Genomic DNA, 20,985 nt, shown 5'->3' on the forward strand with positions numbered 1-20,985 from the left:
AGTAAAATAATTTCGGTTTAAACCGAAAATATAATTATGAAACCGGACCGAAAACCGAAAATACCTAAAACTTCAAACCAACACCAAACCGTAAACCGATAAACCAAACCAAACTAAAAATTACGGTTTCGTTTTTGGGTTGGATTATGGTTTGGTTCGATTTTTAACAACCCTAGCACTCGCTGTTTCTTGGAGATGAGGGACACGTGAGCGGATGAAGTAACAGTAAGAGCAAGAGACACCCACCAGTCAGCCACCACCAGCCACCACCAGCTAACCGTGGAATATGTACGTGTTATTAATGCAAACGGTGCGTTCTCCCAAAATTACAGTTTGGCCCCTTACTTCTCGCTGTTTTTTCCATTTATTTTTTAGAATTATGTTTATTTAAGTTTAAATTGTGATTCCCTTCCCCATTCAGTCCCTCCCTTATCATCACAACTCAGTCGGAGAAGAACACAGACCTTGTGCGTTAAATTTAGAAAGGGATTTTCGAAATGACTTCCAGTGTTTTCCTAATCTAATGCTTTGCATTTCCAATCGTTGACTTTTGAACAGAGCTGTGAGTTGGTGTCTATAGAGGCAAGAAAATGGCGTCCGATCCTGAGCGGCCCACCCTCTCGTCTCTCGGGAAGGTTCTATGTTCTAAATTCTCTCTTGTTCTTTGATTTTTATGCAATTTACTTGTTTATTTGCTGAGAAAATTAAGGAAGTAACTTATGATGAAATTATTTAGTTTCGGCAATTGGACTGGTGATAACAATTACCTGTTGTATTGATCATTATTTTTTCCCTCTAAATTCGTAATTATAATCTTTGTTGGAGAGACTTTCGAGGTTGCAGGTGAGACTGAAGTTTACGAACTTCTTTACACCTTTTTATAATTTGTTTTCTCAGCTAACAAACACGAGATTGTTGATTTCCTTCTTGCGAGAAAATGGTGGTTCTGATGTCAATTCGTTCTCAAACTTGGCATATTTGTGTTTTTACTTCCTATGATAACGTCTCATCTATTCTTTCTTGGAGAATTTAAGAAAATGGATGTAAAAAGATATCAAAATTTGAATTATGGTATATTTCTTTTAACATAATTAGTTGATTTGGTGTATAGTTTTCCTTTTTCTGAAGACTGAAACAAAGTGAAAATAAGTTTAAAATAAACAATGCCATAGATATATGAAGGTTTAGAATAAACAACAGATATTACAGCCTACATTATAAGTTAAATTTCTAAATATTGATTCTCTATATTTACGAAAAAAAAAAAAAAAAAAAAAGAATCTGAAAGAAAATAGTCCAAGTTAAGACCCTAATTCTGGTTGTTTACTTCCATGTGACTCCATATATGATGATCTGACTGTCATTGGATGACTGGTAAGAGCACTTCTTTTGCTGAAGCTTCCCACATTCCTGTGAAGTAAAAGTTTATATGCTCTCAATCTCAGCTGATCTTCATGTCGCATATTGTCATAAAATAGATGCCACCAGTATGTAAACCAAGAAATCTTCAGTCTTGACTCTCATATTGGTTAGTTAAATTTCTAATATTTTTCTTTTGTCTCGGGCTTTGAAAACTATACTTTGGTTACTGGGCCTGAAGAACTAAAAAATCTCTACTTTATACTGCCTGAGGGATTTTAGAAATAAGAAAATTATGAATATGGAACCTCAAACGATCTCTTTTTCTTTTTAGTATACTCAAAACAAGCTACTGTTATGTATAATAGAGTTAGAGCATTCTACAACTCATATTTTGCTCTGTTTTGTGCTCGACTAGAGGTTTTGTGATAAGCTGTTGAGAATATCTGTGTGATTCCTTGAATTGATAATCTCGGTATTGTTAATACTATCCTCTTTTCAGGGGCTAGAGAGTTTCAAAGAAATAGAAATCTAATAGTGTATATTGTTTGAGGCCATGAAGAAAAGAAAAGTCAGTCTTAGTTTGGATACAACTCTTTGAGTTTAAACAATTTATGTTTTTGGTATTTAAGACCATCTCTGAAGTTGTGGAATGTGTCTCTTTGCTAGGTAGGGAAATCCTCTGGTGAAGTCACTGAGGCAGAGGAACCTCTCCTTAATGGAGGTCACAATTCAGAAAGTTACTCTGTCCTTGCAGCTATTCTTCCGTGAGTTTCTGTTTAGATCTAAATTTGTCCCCACTGGCACTGGTTTTCTTGGAGCATGGAAATGACATTTTTATTTCCTAGTAGATGCCTAAATGTACAGCTTTACTATAAAATCTGTACTTGAAACTGGTTTTCCGAATCTGCTATTGGAAGCTACCACCCTGGAATGAACTGCGACATAAACGTTGTTAAAAAAAGTGAAAATTTTCTTTAAACTAAAGAATAAAAGTTGTTGCTATAAATATTGCTATAGCTTTATTGATACAGTGTATTTAATACTTAACCAAGAAACAAATGAAGAAGAAAATGAAGTTATACTGGGTGCAGGGTATGCTTACTTTACGGAAAGACAGCATTGCTGGGCACTGGGCAGAGAATCCTTATTATATGTTTGTGTTTAATGATGGTTTTGCGCTGAGATTCCATTTTTTCTCTTTCGGTGCACGTTTAGTAATGTGGGGACTTGTAGCCGTAGGAAATAGATATAATTACAAGTGTTGTAATGAGAAGAGGTTCTTGAGAAGGAGTTTAATATTGATTTTGTTAAACATTTTTAGATTAATTTATGTGAATAAATTTCTCTTTATGGATATGTATACTCCAATAACAAGCTTCTTATACTTTGGATTCTTGCAAAAGCACCCTAGAGCTTCTTTAGTTAGAAATCCTTGTAATGGGTCAATATCTTTATCTTGGTTCTTTTTGTTTAAACAATAACTTTATATTTTTTTGAGTTACCATCACATGTTGAACTCTTTTTACTGGTTCTGCCACAGAACCTTTGTGATTTGGGTGATTTCTTGTCACATCCATGATCCATGTTACAAAGAGAAATATAATATGATATGATTGTTTTAAAGTTCAAAAGCACCCTGATCGGCTTTTGCAATTAAATTTTCTTTGGAATAATACATAATACATAATATAGGCTGGTTACAAGATAGGTTGGCCAAAAAGCTTTCATTGCTTATAAGTCAGTTTCATTGTCTTCAGCAATAAACTTTCATTTTTGTTTAGAGTTACAACTCGTACAGATTCAACAATTGGATTTCAAGATAGGATGGCCAATAAATTTTTGATGGTCATAAATCTTTTTATGTGACTAGTTGAATGAGTAATGGGTTTCAAGGTCTGTTCATGTAAACCATTTCGGGTGGCTTTGTTTTTGGGTGGAAAAACGATTTTGAAAGCTTTTAGGAATAGAAGAAGTGGACATTGAGGTGGCTAATAGGAGTCAATTCTTGATTAAAATTGGGGAATTTGTCAACCTGCTGTGAATAAGTTGTATTTGGTATTAGTATAAGTTTTTATTGTATGGTTTAGCAGTTTGTTCTTGGGGAAAGGGCTATGGATAGTTAATAGATTGCCTTTTGTTCCTCAATTGTACTTTTGCTTCCCCCACCCCTTTAGGGACCCGCTTGAAGCAATGCTTGTCTTTAGATGTCCATTTTCTTTTAACTTATATGTGCTGATGTTACCATTATATTAAGTTTATCTCTCAAAACCACATGGAGGAGCTCTACTGATTGGCTAGCTTTCGACTGTCTTACTTTTTGAGATGAAGTCTATGTGCCTAAAGTAATTTGTAACTAATTAGAAATTCCTGATTAACCTGATATAAATGGAAGTCCATCCTTTGTTTGTTGCTCTTTTCTTTTTAAATTTTCACAAAAATGGAATTTTCGTGCTCAGTTATTCTGCAAAATGGAAATGTATATTGTGATTCGTGAAAATGTTGGAAATCTACACAAAGAGATCATTAAATATCATGATAGATCAACTATTCTCGTTGCTATCTTTTACTCGGTATTGAACTCCAAAGCATGCTCAAGTTTTCTGCTTTTCCTAGGTTCCCCTTTAATGGTGGAATTAATACCCTTCGGATTGTCATTCAATTATTTATTTCTATGGCTGTTAGAATAACACTGCATCTAAGATTCCTTTTGGTGGTTTCAGATTTCTTTTCCCAGCTTTCGGTGGACTATTATATGGTTATGATATTGGTGCTACATCTTGTGCCACAATTTCTGTTGAGGTATGCTTTTAATGAAGTTATGCTATGTAGAATACTCATTTTGTTTTGATACTTGGGTTATATTTCGAATTTGGGCTCTCGATTAAGCCGTCTCGTATTTCTACTCTATTTTGACTTGTTGCTTTGTGTTATCAGTATAATGTGTGTTTGAGTTGTGGTCAACTCGTAATATCTTAACTTTCAACGGATGGTATCCAAGATACAATTCAGGGGGAGTGTTGGATGAATTGCATCTAATATGTCTTTGTGTATTTTATGTTGTACTGTTATGTCTTTTACTTTAAGGGCATTGTTGTCTTTACCTTAAGTTAGTCTTGCTTTTAGTGTGCCCTAACTTTTGTGAATGTTAACTTGGTTGGCAGACTTATATGTCTGAAGAAAATACGTTTGAATGAAAACCTAGCTTTTGCTTGGTAGTGTTGATCATATCTGCTGTAGTTCTATTCTTTATTCTGAACCTATCACTTGGTACTCTGCTTAGTAGAATTCTTCTTTGCATCCAAACCACAAAAAAGAAAGAAAGAAGATCTTTTTATCTTATGTTCTTAACCTTCTAATCGTGATAAGCATTGTGTTTATTACTACAATGGTTTTCAGAAACATGCATTGGTTGTTGTGTCCACGAAATCTTCTTCTAATTTCTTTTAAAGTTAGTAACCTAGAACCTGTCCACGTATTTACTTAACTATGAAAACTAAATATGTTAATATAAATCTTTAGTGTTTACAAAAAAACCGACAAACCTACACCAGTTCCTTTGGGATAGTACTTACTCTTGGTAATCAAACCAATCTGTTAATGAGTGTTTATGGATCCAATTAGATCCTACAAATACAAAATCTCTCAAATGGGGTAGTTGCAAAAGAAGGTTCTAGCTGGTCTGCACCCGAGTCATGCCTAATTGAACAACCCAATATTCTTTTCCCCAGTTTGGATCTTTTTGGACCTATGCTCAAGTATTATCAATATGCATTTTCCTGTTTCTTAACAAATTAAGCTTTTGAAATAAAAGGTAATTTTCCTATATGAGTACAGAACATTGGGGCTGATCTTGTGTATCTATAGAAGTACTCTCTATGTAGATGAGTGATACTTAAGCATGATTCATCCAATATTTACAAAGATAGTTTCTTATTTTCGCATTAAAATAGTTATTCTAAATATCTTAGTATAACAATCAAGCTATATAAAGTTTCTTCAGCTTTGCTACCTTATCGTTTCCTTCCTCTCCTGCAGTCAGCTGAATTAAGTGGAATCTCATGGTACAACTTGTCTTCAGTGGAGATTGGTCTCATAGTGAGCTTCTTACTTATTATTGCTATTGTTTTTTCTTCTTGGATGGCATGCTTTCTATTTTTTTTTTCATTTTAGAAGAACTTTTTTTTTTATTTAATGAACATATATATTATTATCATTTTTTTATTTTTCTATAATTTATGATTGCCGGTTTTGCAGACTAGTGGCTCGTTGTACGGCGCACTGATTGGCTCCGTCTTGGCATTTAATATTGCCGATTTTCTAGGTTAGGTTTCGTTGAAATATTTGTTGCATAAATTCAATGTCGATGACCATGTCCTTTTTATGGAGTTTGAATGGTGACTTTGAACTGAAGGAAGAAGAAGGGAGTTGATGCTGGCTGCTCTTTTTTATCTTGTTGGCGCTCTTGTCACAACTTTTGCGCCTAACTTTCCAGTAATGGTGATTGGTCGTTTTGTCTATGGCGTAGGAATTGGCTTGGTAAGACAAGAAATTCTCTTTCGCAATTTCTATATTTGCTTTTGTAGCTTTGTATTTGAATCATGGGATTATAACATATCTGCATGTGCGTATATGTTTGTGATTCGATACTGCACATTAACATTATTAAAGGGATATATGTTCAATGGAGATTCATTTCAGAGATGTGTTTTTCTATGGTATTGAACTCTCTGTTTCACCCTTCAAGCCATCTTATTTGAAGAAGTTGTCATTTGCCTTTAAAGTCTGGTTGTGGGCCTCTCAATTCCTAGTCATATGAATATCTCAAGTCACTCAAAAGTGAAAATGGCTCAATTTACTTTATTTAAACTCATATGTTGCTTTATTATTCTATATCTCAATATTTATTCTATATAAAATATATTTAAATATTTTTTGTTTGCCAAGTCCCCCCGCACTCAAAACAAGTTCTTTGAGATTTTGTGAATCCCCGCGTCCCCACGCCCGCATCCCGTGTCCCCGCATCCGTGTCGGTGCTTCCTGGTTCTGCATACATTTTTTTTTTTGTTTATATGCTCATTTTTATTACTTTTATGGAGAAGCTACCGAGTGATAAACTTGAGCAATTACCATTGGAAAATGATTTTTGAACATGAATAATAAATAGGAATTTTCAATGAATTCTCTTGACTGCACACTTCTAATTGTGTTTGTGTGCAAGTAATTTTCTCTCTGAGACAGTAAAATCTAAGTTTCTTGTATGTAGGCAATGCATGCTGCTCCAATGTACATTGCGGAGACAGCTCCAAGTGAGATACGTGGCCAACTGATCTCTCTCAAAGAGTTCTTTATAGTTCTTGGGATGGTTGTAAGTTTTAATTATAAATTTATAAGTTTTGGTCTGTGTTGAGTTTTTTTTAGAGCATGTAGCACCTGCCTGTGGAGGCAAAAGTAGATTCTTTGGATTCTGTACATTGTGAAACTTCTGCACCAGTAAATTCCATATACCTATTCTAGAAATTCTATTTATATATTCCAGTGGTGTGCGAATACTGAAAAGCCTTAGTTATTCTTCAGGCAGGTTATGGAATTGGTAGCCTTTTGGTTGATGTAGTGGCTGGTTGGCGCTACATGTACGGAGCTAGTACCCCTTTAGCAGTGATTATGGGTATTGGAATGTGGTGGCTACCTGCATCACCTAGGTGGCTGCTTCTCTGTGCCATGCAAGGAAAGGGAAATTTGCAGGATTTAAGAGAAATTGCAATATCGTGCATGTGTCGACTTAGGGGTCAAGCAACTGCTCCAGTATCGATTCAAGTAGATGAGATTGTAACTGAGCTCTCTAATATTGGTGAAGAAAAAGAAGCTACATTCGGAGAAATGTTTCGTGGAAAATGCTTGAAAGCCCTTGTAATTGGGGCAGGATTAGTCTTGTTTCAGCAGGTATCTTCAATAGACTGTGATATGAGTGTAAGTGATTAAGTGACAATTCAACTAACATATATTTTCTGATTATGACAGATTACAGGGCAGCCTAGTGTGCTATATTATGCAGCATCAATCTTTCAGGTACCTTGAGTTTGAATTAGGGCATTACCATGAACCCGAATTCTATTGGGACCTTAAAGAAATTGAATTTGCTATCATCCTGAGTCCTGACTCTGACCCAACAATCTCACACAGACTGCAGGATTTTCTGCAGCATCTGATGCAACAAGGGTCTCAATTCTGCTTGGGCTCTTAAAGGTAATTGATGTGATTCTGTTGTAATTTCTTTTTATAATGTTAACTCTTTCATTGGTTAATATATAGACAACTTCTTATACAATCCAAATATTATTCAGTTTGATGCTTTTACAATTATATTCGGCAAGTAACACTGCCAATGCTTTTCTATGTTTTTAAAAATTTGATAACAGTTTAGATGCTTTATATTTACCATTTCTACGATGTTATATAAATATTGTCTTGGAATAAAATTCTATTTGTATTGATCTAAAGATATCACCGAGATTCTTTAGTGTTGGCAATACTTCATTGTCTTTCTTGTGTGCTTGTGCATATGATTGTGATCAATCATTTCAAGAAATATCAATCCTAAAAGTGTAAACTACTAGAGAATGATATATATAAAACCCCACCTCACCACCTCACAAGTAGAGACACTGTTCTTTCCCTAGTAATAAGACTGACACGAAAAATAATAAACCGGTTGGTATTGCATTGCATGACATAAACATCATTCAAAACTAAAAAAATGATAAATGAAAAAAGTGAAGAGAGACAAATGGAAATAATCATGTACACGTAGTTTCAAGATGCCATGGGATACAAGTGTCAGATCATTAAGTTTGTGACGGGACATTCTATTGGTACGGTGAAGATCAGCACCAATGAATAATATCACCATTGGAGTTTTGGATGGAGGAATTATGGAATCAATTCCAGCACATATCCTTCATTGGTTCCCATCTATATGTCAATTAAGTAGAAAATTTCCTCAAATGATATTTGTTAGAAAACTCCTACTTGTTTTAATAATTCATAAATATATGTTTTGTCTTGCCATTCATGATCTCTTGGGTGCCGCCCTTGAAGACCTGAGCAGTATCGGCTGCTCTGGAGTAATATTAACATTGATGCCTTATAATAATTATATTAATGGCTAGGCAGCACTGACATGTCAAATTGGGTCTCACGCCCGCATTGAGTACGGCGGGGACACGGGAGCAGCGTCGACTCATCGGAATACGTAGAGGATGTGGCGATCCTGTACCCCTTTTAAAAAAAAGAAATCATTGGCTTGGAGTTTGAGAAATTAACAAAAGAGAAAAAAATAACAGAAGAGAGAGAAGGGGAGAGGAAGGCACACTCTCTTAGAACATTGGCTTGAGCTGCCTAAGGCCTAATTAAGTACTTGAAGTGGGTTGGGTTTGTCCCAAGGCCAATATCCAAAGTAGACAATCAGTAGTAATGGGTTGGGTTTTCGTGCAACTACATAATTAATTTAATTGTGTTCAGAGTTCTCATTTTTTTTTTTAATTTGATCAGTTGATTAGGAGCTCCTTGTTGAATAAGAAATTTTTTGTTTACTTCATCTCTATATGCCGACAGACAAATATGTGGCCCAGTGGTAAGAGTTGTAAGGGTGCAACCTAGAGGTCACAGGTTCAATGCCTCGAAACAGCCGTCACATATTATGTGGGGTTAAGTTCTGCGTACATTGTCCCTGGCCTCACCTACTGCGGGAGTCTTATGTATGAGAGTTGTTTATCTTTATATGCCCAGACCGTCCGCTTCTAATTTCCATATGATAGACAGGACTATTTCTAAGCAAAGATATTGATGAACTTCTGGCCAATATCTGACGCGTTCTTTGTTTTTGTAGTTGATCATGACTGGGATAGCTGTCATTGTTGTTGATAGACTTGGTAGGAGACCTTTGCTGCTTGGAGGTGTCTCTGGGATGGTAATTTCTTTTGTTATTCTATGTTGATCTACTTATTTTTCCCCCTGAACCTTTAGGATGTGGTGAGGCAACATTTGGCTTTTATTTGTTGATTATATTTTATTGTCTCCAATCTTTTTTAGTGCTTTGTGAAAAGGAGAAAAGAGAAGGCATGGGACTGTTTAATGTGAATTATTGGTACTGTGAACTATATAATATTCACATTTCTCGAATCTCTTTCATATTATCCATCTTCATGACTTCACAGGTTGTCTCTTTATTCCTTCTTGGATCATATTATCTTTTCCTGGATAATTTGCCAGTTGTGGCTGTTGTTGCACTGCTGCTATATGTGGGGTGTTATCAGGTATTAAGAACTTTTTCTCATCTTTTGTATCGTCCCTATTTCTGAAATGTATTCTTTATATATTTTTCTTTCTTTTAATTATTTAATCCTATCATGGCATAAGCTGACAATAGGTATAATGATTACTAGTGTATCTGAGATGTAGAGACTCGATTAGTTGAGTGTAAAATTTATACGCTAAGGGCAAATGCAATGGTGAAGTGATATTGGGCCAACAAAGATGTTGTCTTTTGTTGATGTGGCTGTATTGTAAAATGTGTTTTTGCTTATGTGGCTGTATTGGGATAAATGTTTTGCTGATGTGGATGTATTGATATTTGATGTTTTTGTGTAATTTTGTTGTGGATAATATGGAGGAATGGAATGTTGTTGGGTTGGGTGGAAAGAGAAAGTGTATGAGAAGAAAAAGTGTATAGAAATGTGTGTTTTGCTGATGTGGCTGTATTAGAATACGTGTTTAACTTGACTTTTTGTGTAATAGAGGTGGGACCGGGCCAACAAAAATGTTGGCCCAGCAACCTAAATCCCATTGCATTTGCCCTAACAAAGAAGATCTTGTTACTAGGATATCGTGAACATGAAACTTTGGTAGCATTCATTTTATCAAAGGGAATTCTGACCGTATCACGCAATGTTTATACTATGTTCCGATGATGTAGGAAGCAATAGTAGAATTGTAATAATTTGCAACGCCCTTAAACCGATAACTATCTTTCAGCTAACCTGGCGTCCTGACCAACAAAGGGTAGTATATGAACATAAAAAAAACACTATCAGTTTAGTGGATCTATATAATCAAAACATATTTGTAGGTATATATTTCATTTGCATAATGGCTTATTGCCTTGCGATAAATTTACCTATTGCAAATAGGATGACCTGGGTAATAGGGTAAATAAAAAATGTTTTTGACATTGGAATTTATATATATATATATATATATATACATGTATATATATCAATCTAATGAATTCGTTATGATAGACATTGATTCAATTGGAGTCCTTCTTGAGTCCATTAATTGGGCTGATAGATGTACCTACAACATAAGTAGAGTAGTCTATTATCTCTTCTGCTTTAGAATAGTATACCTACTTTCCGAGGAGGAAGTCCATGTTCAGAAAAGTATTTCCACACTAGTATGAGTTGAGAGGATCAGACTGACGAGGGACCCCCCTTGCAGCATTGTCAATCCTCTTTCATGCTTTCATTTTCATTTAAACAGTTAGTTATATTAGTGAGATGTTTTTTTTTTTTTAACGTGTAGTTTATATGAGTGAGCTTAATTGATGCATGGCATCACATTTATGTTAACCAAAGTAGAGATGCAACAGCTTATGATGTGATCTATATCATATACTGAGGCCACGATCTAGAGGGGAGGATAACCCATGCTCGTCTATTTCTTTTTTTATTTAGTGATCGACGTCTTTGTGAATGATAAAGTTCTCTTAAACATGTAGATAGAAGAGCTGAATTAATGATTAGGGGAACAGCTCTATACAATCTTATCCAGCATGCTACCAATTTGAGAGAAGGAAAAGCTACTCTTTTACATTTTTTTTCTTGTAAAAAGGTTCCATGAAGTATTGTCTTGAGAATTCTTAATATGCACAACGATGAAAAACACTATTCTTTCTATGATGCAGTTTATAATGTTATATATCACGAGTGAAAACATATTATATCTGTTATTATTGGTCTTGGATGATTAATTTGCTCTCAGATACATTGCAGGCTCAGAGTTTACAATTTTTCATCCTGGAGTAGCAGATTTTGTTCATGTATATGTTCTACTTTTCAACTGTCCTTACAATTTGTTGAATTGGCTTTGCAGTTATCTTTTGGACCTATTGGTTGGCTAATGATTTCGGAGATATTTCCGCTGCGCCTAAGGGGACGAGGACTCAGTATAGCAGTGCTTGTAAATTTTGGTGCAAATGCACTGGTGACATTTGCATTTTCTCCTCTTAAGGTGCATAAGTTTATAACGCTATTTACATTTCAGGTTTTTTCTTGACATTCATTATATTTTTCTATGAGATAACTGTAGTGAACAACTCCACCATGAATCACTCAGCAAATGTAGAAATATTGTAGATTGCGCTTCTAAAATTATTAACAGTGACCAATTCTCTCTCTGATTATAAAAATATAATTAGTTTGGATGAATTAGTTAATAGGTATATGATAGCGGAGAGGGGATTTTTCTTGTCTTTGTTTCCATTCATGTGGTTTGCAAGTGTCATATCCTTTTGCAGTTACTTAATACACGCATTTTTGCACAAATATGGAAATAAAGCTTACATAATACAGAGTTCTTTTATTGATAAAATCAGGCTTAGGGCATACATAGGACAATATATAAATGAAACACACATATAATCAGCTGGGTAGATGAAAGGGAAGGTTCGTATTGAATATATGAGTGGATATCTTCCTATGTATAGTTGTTATAGCTTTCTTTGTTTTTTTTTATTTAGTCCCACATTGTATAGCTAGCATGAAAGATGAGACGGAGACGAAAATAGTTGTACGTCACTGAGGTGATACTTAATTCTGTTCCTAGTTTTTTCGTAGTTTTTTTCCTCCATTTTTTCTTTCATAGCTTTTTTTGGTACATTTTTTGGTTTACAAATAGATGTGCAATACTACGAATGTCTATTTTTTCTTTGCTATGGATCATCAATCAGTTGACGCCCAACAACCAGTATCAGTGACCAATATTGTCCATGTGGATGTAGGCGCTGCTGGGAGCTGGAATCTTGTTTTATGGATTTGGAGTGATTGCTGTGTTGTCTCTGATTTTCATATTCTTTATCGTCCCAGAGACCAAGGGCCTCACTCTTGAGGAAATTGAGGCCAAATGCTTGTAGGTTTATAGTGATTGTGAAGTATTGAACGATGTTTTGTATCAGCATGTCGAATAAACAAATCTCTCTAGATACTTTTGATATTCAGAGCGATGTTATATTTATTTGATATTTAATGTTTGCCGCCACTTGTTTGGCATTGGTTAGATAATTAGAAGGGTCAAATTCAAACATGTTTCTTAGTTAGGCCTATTTTATAAAGGAGCCAAGCTCCAACATAGGTATGTTCTCATTTATGTGTTGCACATACAGCTCGTTTACGTTACGTTTGTGGATAACGAGTTTATACTTTTGTGATTAACTAGTTTTGGCATTCACGATCATGCTTGCTTAATACTCACAAACTCATTGGTGAACTCGATATGGTTTTATGAAGAAGCTCCCGAATGAGCTTGGGGCATATATATTACTAGTGGGATGCCCATGCTTCGCGCGACATGTATGTATTACCATCACCCTAAAAGCGGGACAATTACAGTATTGTAAAAATGGTTTGAATAACAAACAATTAATTAGATAAGGCATCACAAATATTCAGTCACAAGTTGTGTCTCATCCGACACTTGGTTTAAATAACAAAACCAAGTTTGATGTCTATTTTGTCACAAAAGCATGATGAACATAATGAGCAACAGGGAGACAGATTTAGGTACATCAAATAATGACTGAACAAATATAAATGTGAAATGAAACATTGGTGTCATTTTAAATATAATCTTTTAATTCATAACATCAAAATATGAAATAATCAGCACAATATGTATCATCATCTTCCATTCCATTGGTACACCCCAACAACCCTGCTGATTTTCCATGTCTTTCATAGTCCATTCCATGAATCGCAAAACGCATCGTTGATAGTCGCATTGCAATACCTGAATCAACCAACCCGAATCATCGATATGAATAAAGGAAAATCTAAGTTATAATTTTTTTTAGGTGGGGGAGAGTAATTACTGTGATGGCATAACCATGATAGACGCAGGTTTTTGCCTATGGTTCTTGGTTCATCACAATCCATTTGCATTTGAATAGCTTCATTCTTATCAGATTCATTATGTACTCATGCCTATTCAATCAATGCATACACAAAACAATGCATAAATATATATTTTATGCGTATTTGCAGTTTCTTTCGATTTTGATTGCCTCGTCATATTTGACAGTTTTAAGCTCCTGAGCCGGTAAAGAGTAAACACATAAGGAAAAAATCAGAGAGAACCAATCAGTCACAGTTCTGAATGCAACCCGGTGAACGATCTTAAACAACCCCAATAACTGAGAAAAGCAAAGCAAGTATCTCAATTAAATAAGGTAATCTTGAAATATGTGTTGTTCAAGAGTTTGGACTCATGCATATTAAAGAAACGTTAGCAAAAACAAATCTTTGACATCCACAATTAAATTTTAGAGCTACTTCATTTTCTCTCTCATTTGTCAAGGAATTTTTTAGCATAAAGATTCACTAACTTTCAAAGACATGAGCATACATTGAACTTTGCCAATAAAGTGTAAATAAAACATTTTGGAAAGAAATGTATTAGGATAGCCTTCAAGTTTAAGAAGAGGGACTCTTTCATAAACTAACATCCCAAATAATAGTGCTCTAGTACGTATTCCTCTAGTACCTGTTCGTAACTACCAATGTTTAAATGTGGCTGTGTGTTTGAGTGTGTCTTGAGAGCAATGTTATTTGTACTACACTTCAAACCTTATTCTCAACTATATGAACTACGAATCCCTCTTGTCTCACTGATTAATTAGAGCTTGCATCAAAATTATTGCCATTGGTTATGTAAAAGCAATATGGTTTATCAATCCATTAATTTGGGGATACCAAGTAGTCATTTCAGTCAAAAGAGTATATAAATACATCATCAATAAACAGCGAAGCTCGGAGGAAATAATGGTAAGGCAGACGATGTATTTCAGAATTTGTAAATACTGGAAATACTAAAGTTATGCCTAATGGTGATTACAGGTATTAAAGAAACTTATTGTAGTTTACCATAATGGGTAGAATACAAATGTCAGGTGATGTCGGTGTCCACGAAAGATGAAATGAACAATTTCATGCTTTAATGCTTTGACCATGCTGTAAAAAATTTGAAGCTCTTTCGATTTAATGCTTTAGCAGTCCTTGTAGTCACTTTTTCTAATGCCCTGTGCCACCTTATTTTCTACCTTTAAAGAAAGTCCCCTCATCACATGCCTTTCATATCCTATAAAGAAAGAGCAAATGAATGGTAAATTTTAGTATTTACCTGAAGGACAAACTCCATCCAAGTATCTGCAGTGTGGGTTCCCAGGCATAAAGATCAACCAAATGACCAAACCTGTTCGCATAGTGAGTGATGAGTAGAAATTACGCATAAATAGAGAAAATTGTGCAACTCCGAAGCTTCCCAAACTCCATCCATTTTTTGTTGTGATGAAGCTCAATGTTTGCACTTTACCTGTCATCTCCATTTTATTCTTTGTTGTCTATTGGATTGCAACCATAGATGCGTCCTCCTACAGCATTTCCAATCGAAAAGTGCATAATGTCAACGTCATGGCCTTTGCAACTCTTTTGGGTGCAAGAGCAGGTTCCCTCCTTACAGAGCCACCCATCTAGCAACAAATATAATTTATCAATTATAATCCAAAATTAAAAAAGAGAAGACAAATATAATTCACATGAAAAAGCATTGCACCAAAAAAAAACTAACTTACGTTGTGATGAGTTGCATCTCGCCCAACTTGAAACATTCTCAACAAATGGACATTTGATGTTGTCACTGCAATGGCTTATTTCCAGCACCTTGTGTGCTACAGGTGATATCCTTTTCTTGTGTAGATGCCAAACCTCTGAAACTTTTTTCTCTGGAACAACCAGCCCGCCTACGAATAGTTGTCTGCAAAAGCATGGAACCACAAATCAAAACAAAAAAAGCGAACAAAATAAAGTTGAAACATAGACATTCCTGATCACAAAACCAAACTTATTCTTTATTTCTATAGTGAACATGTTGGCTGTGGCCACAATTGTAAAGTTAGCAATGTTAATCATGGTGGAAGCTGGACCTGGAAAATGAAGATAGAGATTCAAGTGTAATTGTGGTACCAAGTTCAGCTTAAAAAAAGGGACAGCCGTCATAAACACCATTGCACAGAAGGAACAATACTTTGAAAACCCAACTGATAAATGGGATGAAGTTGGTTCGAGCTAAAATATGTGGAAACCCAAATCGAATGAAGTATAGCTACAAAATCAGACAGGTATATCAGTTTTTTTTAATACATCAGAAATATCAGGGATCTACATGTGCATATGTATCTATGCGAGGTAAGCACAAATACAAACATTATATGCAAAGCTTGTACACCACCAAATTCAATTAAGTGGGTTAATATATATTTGTGTGTGTGGATTCTAATTGGCATACAGCTTATATCTAGCTAGCTAAAGTTTCTGCGTAATTTGCTTTGGCCTTAAATTTTATAATCAATTGCTCGTACACAATTATGAAAAGCCAGCTTCATTGGAAGACATAGATTTCGATAGTTCGAACTCTTTGACCCAATACACACCCCATAGATAACACATAGACAAACCTGCATATATAAATTTGTCATGGGATTGGGATACCTTTGAATTTAAACACACAAACCTGCATATAATTTGTTAAATATGAACGAATTCCAGGTTACAACATCCATGGATTTAGTTTTATTTACCTTCAAGAATTTCGGGCCGAATCACTCATGGATTGTTCTCATCCGATCAAACCATATATCTTCAGTTTGAATCATAAACCCATAAAAGATGAACCCATCAAATGCTCTCAGCCAAAGGCTTCGAAAAGGTAGCAATTTAAGGAACATTAAAAACCCAATCAAGGAAAAATATCAAATATTAAGCCCGAAACATGGAAACAAAAAAAGGACAGCCAGCAATTCAAGAAAATCAATTGAGACATAGAAAAACCAATTTTACGGATAGAACCCGTCTACTTTCAGCATCGAAACCGACACTAAAAGTAGCATCCTCCCTTTGAAAACGATTCAAAGTCTTTATTCGAAGGATAATGTCTAACATCTTTAACAAGTGATCTCAAAATACCCAATTTAATTTAATGGAAAGTGTTGATGTGAAATGAGTTCTATATATTTTATTTTTAATCAATGATTATTTTAATACTCCATAATAAATTTGAGGGACTTTAAGGATCATATTTTGAGCGTCTTTAGTATTGTCTTTATTTGAATACTGTCTAGGAAACAATGCACACATAGAGAAATTGAGTGCGTTATCAATATTAACTAGTTGCATGCTCGCGCTTCGCGTGACACATAATTAATTTGGAAAATAAAGATTTTTGATAATTTTTTGATACTTTGTTACCATGATGAATAATAGAACTTGAATTATAGAAAATGGAGATAATTGTGAGATGAACAAATAACTACAATATCTTTTTCTCAATATGCTAGGAAATAATTTTCTAAGAGGGAGCGAAAAATTTGATGCATAAGGAAAAAATGTACTAAGAGTTTAACAATTCTTGTTTGCGTTGTTTTTTTCTCCAAAGTGGCAAATGTCACCAAGAACATGTGTATGAATAACATTCTATTCAAAGTAGTAAATGTACAAATCATGAATCTCATTCTAAAGCTGAGTACAGTAGCGTCAACAAAACGAAAATATGTGTCCCCATTTATTCATGCGACTAAAAGGTAAAATTAAAAGTTTTTAAAAGTGACAAAGTTTGAAGTGCAATACACTTCACAAAGATTTTAATTATAATGCGAGTACATTTAGTAGCAAGATAATAACACTGCTATATATAACATGACATTATTGAATTGTAACATATGATTGATCACATGAGACGGAAAATGCGTGATGATTGAAAGCGTTTCTTAATACAACTTCAATTTTATTTTATTTTATTTTATTATATGTGGTAAGAGTTTGAGCCATACAAAGGCAGATGTGACAGCTTCTAAAGCACTTTAGTATTTTGTAATACACTTATCTTAATTACATGATTATGATTATGATTGTTCAATTGCTTAGCCATTACTTTTCATTATTTTACTTTTTTTAATCACTTTTTGTTATTCATATTAGTATTTATGCACATTTAATTGGTGTTTAACTGTTACTTTTCATTATTTTACATCTTTTATCACTTTTTGTTGTTCCTAATAGTATTTATGCACATTTAATCGATTATCATTGGAATAGCATTGATTTTCCCGTAATTAACATCTTTAATATTATGTTTATTTAATTTTTGACGGGTCTTTATTATTAGCATTGATGATTTTCCCATAATTAAGGAGAAGCTTTTTACCCCTCTCTTTACCATTCTCCACAATTGGGGAAGCATCTTGAGGCCTCTATTTTATATATATATATAAATTGATGATTGATGATACCAGAAGCCATGGAAACAATATATCCAATTGCATACGAAATTTAAGAGAGAAGAAACCCTGGGAGTGGATGAAATCAATGGGCAATTCCATGATTCACTGGATAGACGGGGGCCATCTGAAATAGTCCTGGCATATGCTCTTTCCACAACGGAAGATAATAGTCGTGAAGATTTTTTTCGTATGGTTTGGTTTATCAATGTCTAAGGTTTTGTAATTAAAGATGGAGGATAAGAGCATGTTCATTGAATCTATCCAGACTTTCGTGAAGGATGGAATTGGAAGCGGGCATAGCCAATTAGTTGAAGACGTTTCTATTTGTTTGGCTTGCAGGAGAAGATAAATTAGAGTGTGTGTGAAATATAGGTGGCAAGTTATAGGTTATCACAAAAGATGCCATTGCTTAACTAAAAATTAGCCAAATTTTCTCTCAGCTTCCCGTTTATAATATGTGGTTTAGCTTAAAATTAGCCAAATTTTCTCTAACCTTTCGGTTTATAATATTGTATAAATATGAGCAATTATCAATAAGGAAAAAATTAGAAACATTTGTTCCAATAAAGACATTATTGGAAAAAAAAAAATATGAATAAAAATACATATATGCCCATCAACTTTTTACAAAATTACTTTAAAAAAATCATGGCCCCAATACCAGCCGCCCCGTCCTTCATCTCGTTGAAGGACACAATATCAAGTTATCAACAAAGAAATCGAAGATATCAGTGCGGGTAATTGCGGTGGCGATGTCGTTCTTCTGGGGGGTCGAGCTCTCCTCAGCGTGAAGCCAAGAGCACGTTGTGACCTCGAGATCACGCAGACATCCTCATCTGCCTTCATGATATTCTAAATGTGGGCTAAAGGTAGCTGGCGATTTTTGAAGTCATTCACCTACTGATCTCCTGCCTCTGGCAAGACCAGAAAATCTGGAGCTGCAATAGGTGGTGGCAGGGAGCGGTAGTTGGTGTCGCGGATGATAGCTTGTTGGTTGCTCTCCATTTCTTTGGTAACTTTTTTTTTTCGGAATTTGACTTGATTGGTTGTATGGTTGACGAATATGATCTTTTGGTGACAAATGGTGCGGTGGAGATAAAGGATTGTGAGCGTATTGGGGTCCACATGATCAATATTTTCATTTTTTCTTATATTTAGAAATGTACCGTTGTGATTCCCCACAAAACCTACCCCTTGCTTCCCACCCACTTTATCTAGAATGCATATAAATTTATCCGCAATTGTTTATGCCAAAACTAAATCCTACAAGTCAACTGACACATGATAAGGCGAGACTCACAATGTACAAAAGGCGGCCAATCTCTTGGTGACACATGGTGGAGGCAAGGAGATTTTTATATTAACTAGTGTTCATTTTGTAGGTTTTTGATTGGTTGCTAACATGAAATCCAAGAATTTGTTCCCAAAAATCAGAGCTGTCTGAAATCAGTTGTCCAGAGAGCTACAAGCTAGGGAGTCTTAGTCCTAATGGCTAGATTTTCCTCAAACGTGATTTGTTCGATTATGACCGAGATGTTAGCAAGAGAACATCAAGGAGGGACGATCCCTCATGCAGAAGAAGCAGCAAGATAATAGCCATGAGCCATGTTCCCATGTTTTTTCACTATAAGGCCTAAAGGCTTGAGAAAGAAAAGGCTTCCACAACATCAAAGATAAACCACTTCCGCCATAAAGAAATAGCACGACCAGGAGGACACTGCCATTATTCCTACATTCAACAGAAAGTTGTAGTCCTCAAGCCAACAACTTGTGTTCTCTGACTATGCATAGTCCGTATGGTGCAAAGGTATGATTCGGTGCAGAATCCTACAAACTATCCTATCAAATCATTTGGGCTGACAACAAGCCCTAATACACCTGTAAATCAACAAAAATCCTGTTCCTGATAGCTAGAGTTATAAGATCTCTAGCTAATTTGGTGGAGAACTCTCAAATACAACAATGATAGCCTCTAATGTATGGATTGAAATGTAGAACAAGTAGGCATTTTGAAATCTTGAATCAAACCCCCAAGATGAGAAGTACTCCTCCTTGCAACAACAAGATAGTGAGGAAGCCTTTGTAGGGGCAAGGGTAGAAGCTTGAATCAATGAACAAATTGGCTTGAATGCTTGTAGAGAGGAGAGAGTATATTTTTTTCAATCTTTGCAATAGCTTCTCCAAGTTCTCCAAATGAGGGAGAACCCTAATTTGATTTGTCTTTACACAATCTCCACCATTAGATCAATCTTCACTCCTTCAATCTTGACCTTTCATGTATCTTTTAATCTTCGCCCTTTGATGATTCAGACACAATAAATCTCCACCGTTAAAAGTCTAGCCACCTATAGAACGGTGAGAATTTTGCATTTTGATGTGTTGTCCAATCCTCCACCAATAGATCAAATCTCTCTTCAAATATTGGCCTTCATAGTTGTCTATAAATCTTGTCCATCAGATGCTTTGTACTACTCAATCTTGGCCTTTAGTTTTGGCTCCAAGAGTTGAAATAATATCTCCCAGCATAAGTCTCTTTAGAGAATCCAAATAAATCTTCATTGTAGCACATGTCTTGAATATTGCATTAATGTTTCAATATCATTTACAAATGATTTAATATCATCAAAATTAGACATGTAGAATCATAGATCCAACAGGCTTTGCTAGCACCCTAGTTTCACACTCAAAGATCAATTAACCATAAGTCTACCATGTTCATTCCACAAAATTCAATCATCAATATAAATAATCAATGGCTATACAATTTTGCTCAATAAATTAGAAAAATCATGCATTAGGCATTAAAGACTTCGATACAAGCATGCTAAATTGAGTTCCTAGATTTCACGATAAATTGAAGTCCGATAGATGTGCTATGCTTTTGGTGGATTCCCTAGTCACAAAAAAAAAAAAAAAACCACTATGTTCGAGCGTTTCAAAAATCTTCATGTGGCAAAAATAACGTTATGTGTCAAATTTATATTTTTCACCAAACAAATAATGGAAAATATTAGCAAATT

At 34.9% G+C, this 20,985-nt stretch overlaps 2 protein-coding genes across 7 annotated transcripts; one reads left to right on the plus strand and one right to left on the minus strand.

Annotated features, from left to right (window-relative positions):
• The first annotated feature begins 392 nt into the window (after positions 1-392).
• On the plus strand, positions 393-12,687 carry LOC120017286 (D-xylose-proton symporter-like 2). 2 transcript variants are annotated; one of them, XM_038870462.1, is made up of 15 exons: positions 393-467; positions 559-635; positions 2,029-2,126; positions 4,083-4,161; positions 5,398-5,457; positions 5,617-5,683; positions 5,774-5,898; positions 6,626-6,727; positions 6,937-7,302; positions 7,381-7,428; positions 7,543-7,605; positions 9,248-9,328; positions 9,576-9,674; positions 11,512-11,649; positions 12,419-12,687. In XM_038870462.1, the coding sequence occupies exons 2-15, from the start codon at positions 591-593 to the stop codon at positions 12,548-12,550; spliced, it is 1,503 nt and encodes a 500-aa protein (XP_038726390.1). In that variant the 5' UTR covers positions 393-467; positions 559-590; the 3' UTR covers positions 12,551-12,687. The 2 variants fall into 2 exon arrangements, with proteins under 2 accessions (XP_038726390.1, XP_038726389.1); XM_038870461.1 differs by having other exon boundaries at positions 408-635.
• Positions 12,688-13,191: 504 nt separating this feature from the next.
• Positions 13,192-16,623, minus strand: LOC120016347. 5 transcript variants are annotated; one of them, XR_005471963.1, is made up of 6 exons: positions 16,268-16,623; positions 15,715-15,792; positions 15,532-15,613; positions 15,263-15,444; positions 15,004-15,160; positions 13,738-14,883 (listed from the first exon to the last, which is right to left on the minus strand). XR_005471963.1 is itself a non-coding variant. In XM_038869084.1 (5 exons), exons 3-5 carry the CDS (start codon positions 15,014-15,016, stop codon positions 13,280-13,282), a joined length of 228 nt encoding a protein of 75 aa, XP_038725012.1. In that variant the 5' UTR covers positions 15,017-15,160; positions 15,263-15,444; positions 16,268-16,623; the 3' UTR covers positions 13,192-13,279. The 5 variants fall into 5 exon arrangements, 2 of the variants coding, with proteins under 2 accessions (XP_038725012.1, XP_038725011.1); XM_038869084.1 differs by lacking the exons at positions 15,532-15,613; positions 15,715-15,792 and adding an exon at positions 13,192-13,422 and having other exon boundaries at positions 14,812-14,883; XR_005471962.1 differs by lacking the exons at positions 15,532-15,613; positions 15,715-15,792 and having other exon boundaries at positions 13,738-14,731; positions 14,812-14,883.
• Between the last annotated feature and the right edge of the window lie 4,362 nt (positions 16,624-20,985).

This window comes from Tripterygium wilfordii, chromosome 15, assembly GCF_013401445.1.
Source record: "Tripterygium wilfordii isolate XIE 37 chromosome 15, ASM1340144v1, whole genome shotgun sequence".
Classification (NCBI taxonomy): domain Eukaryota; kingdom Viridiplantae; phylum Streptophyta; class Magnoliopsida; order Celastrales; family Celastraceae; genus Tripterygium; species Tripterygium wilfordii.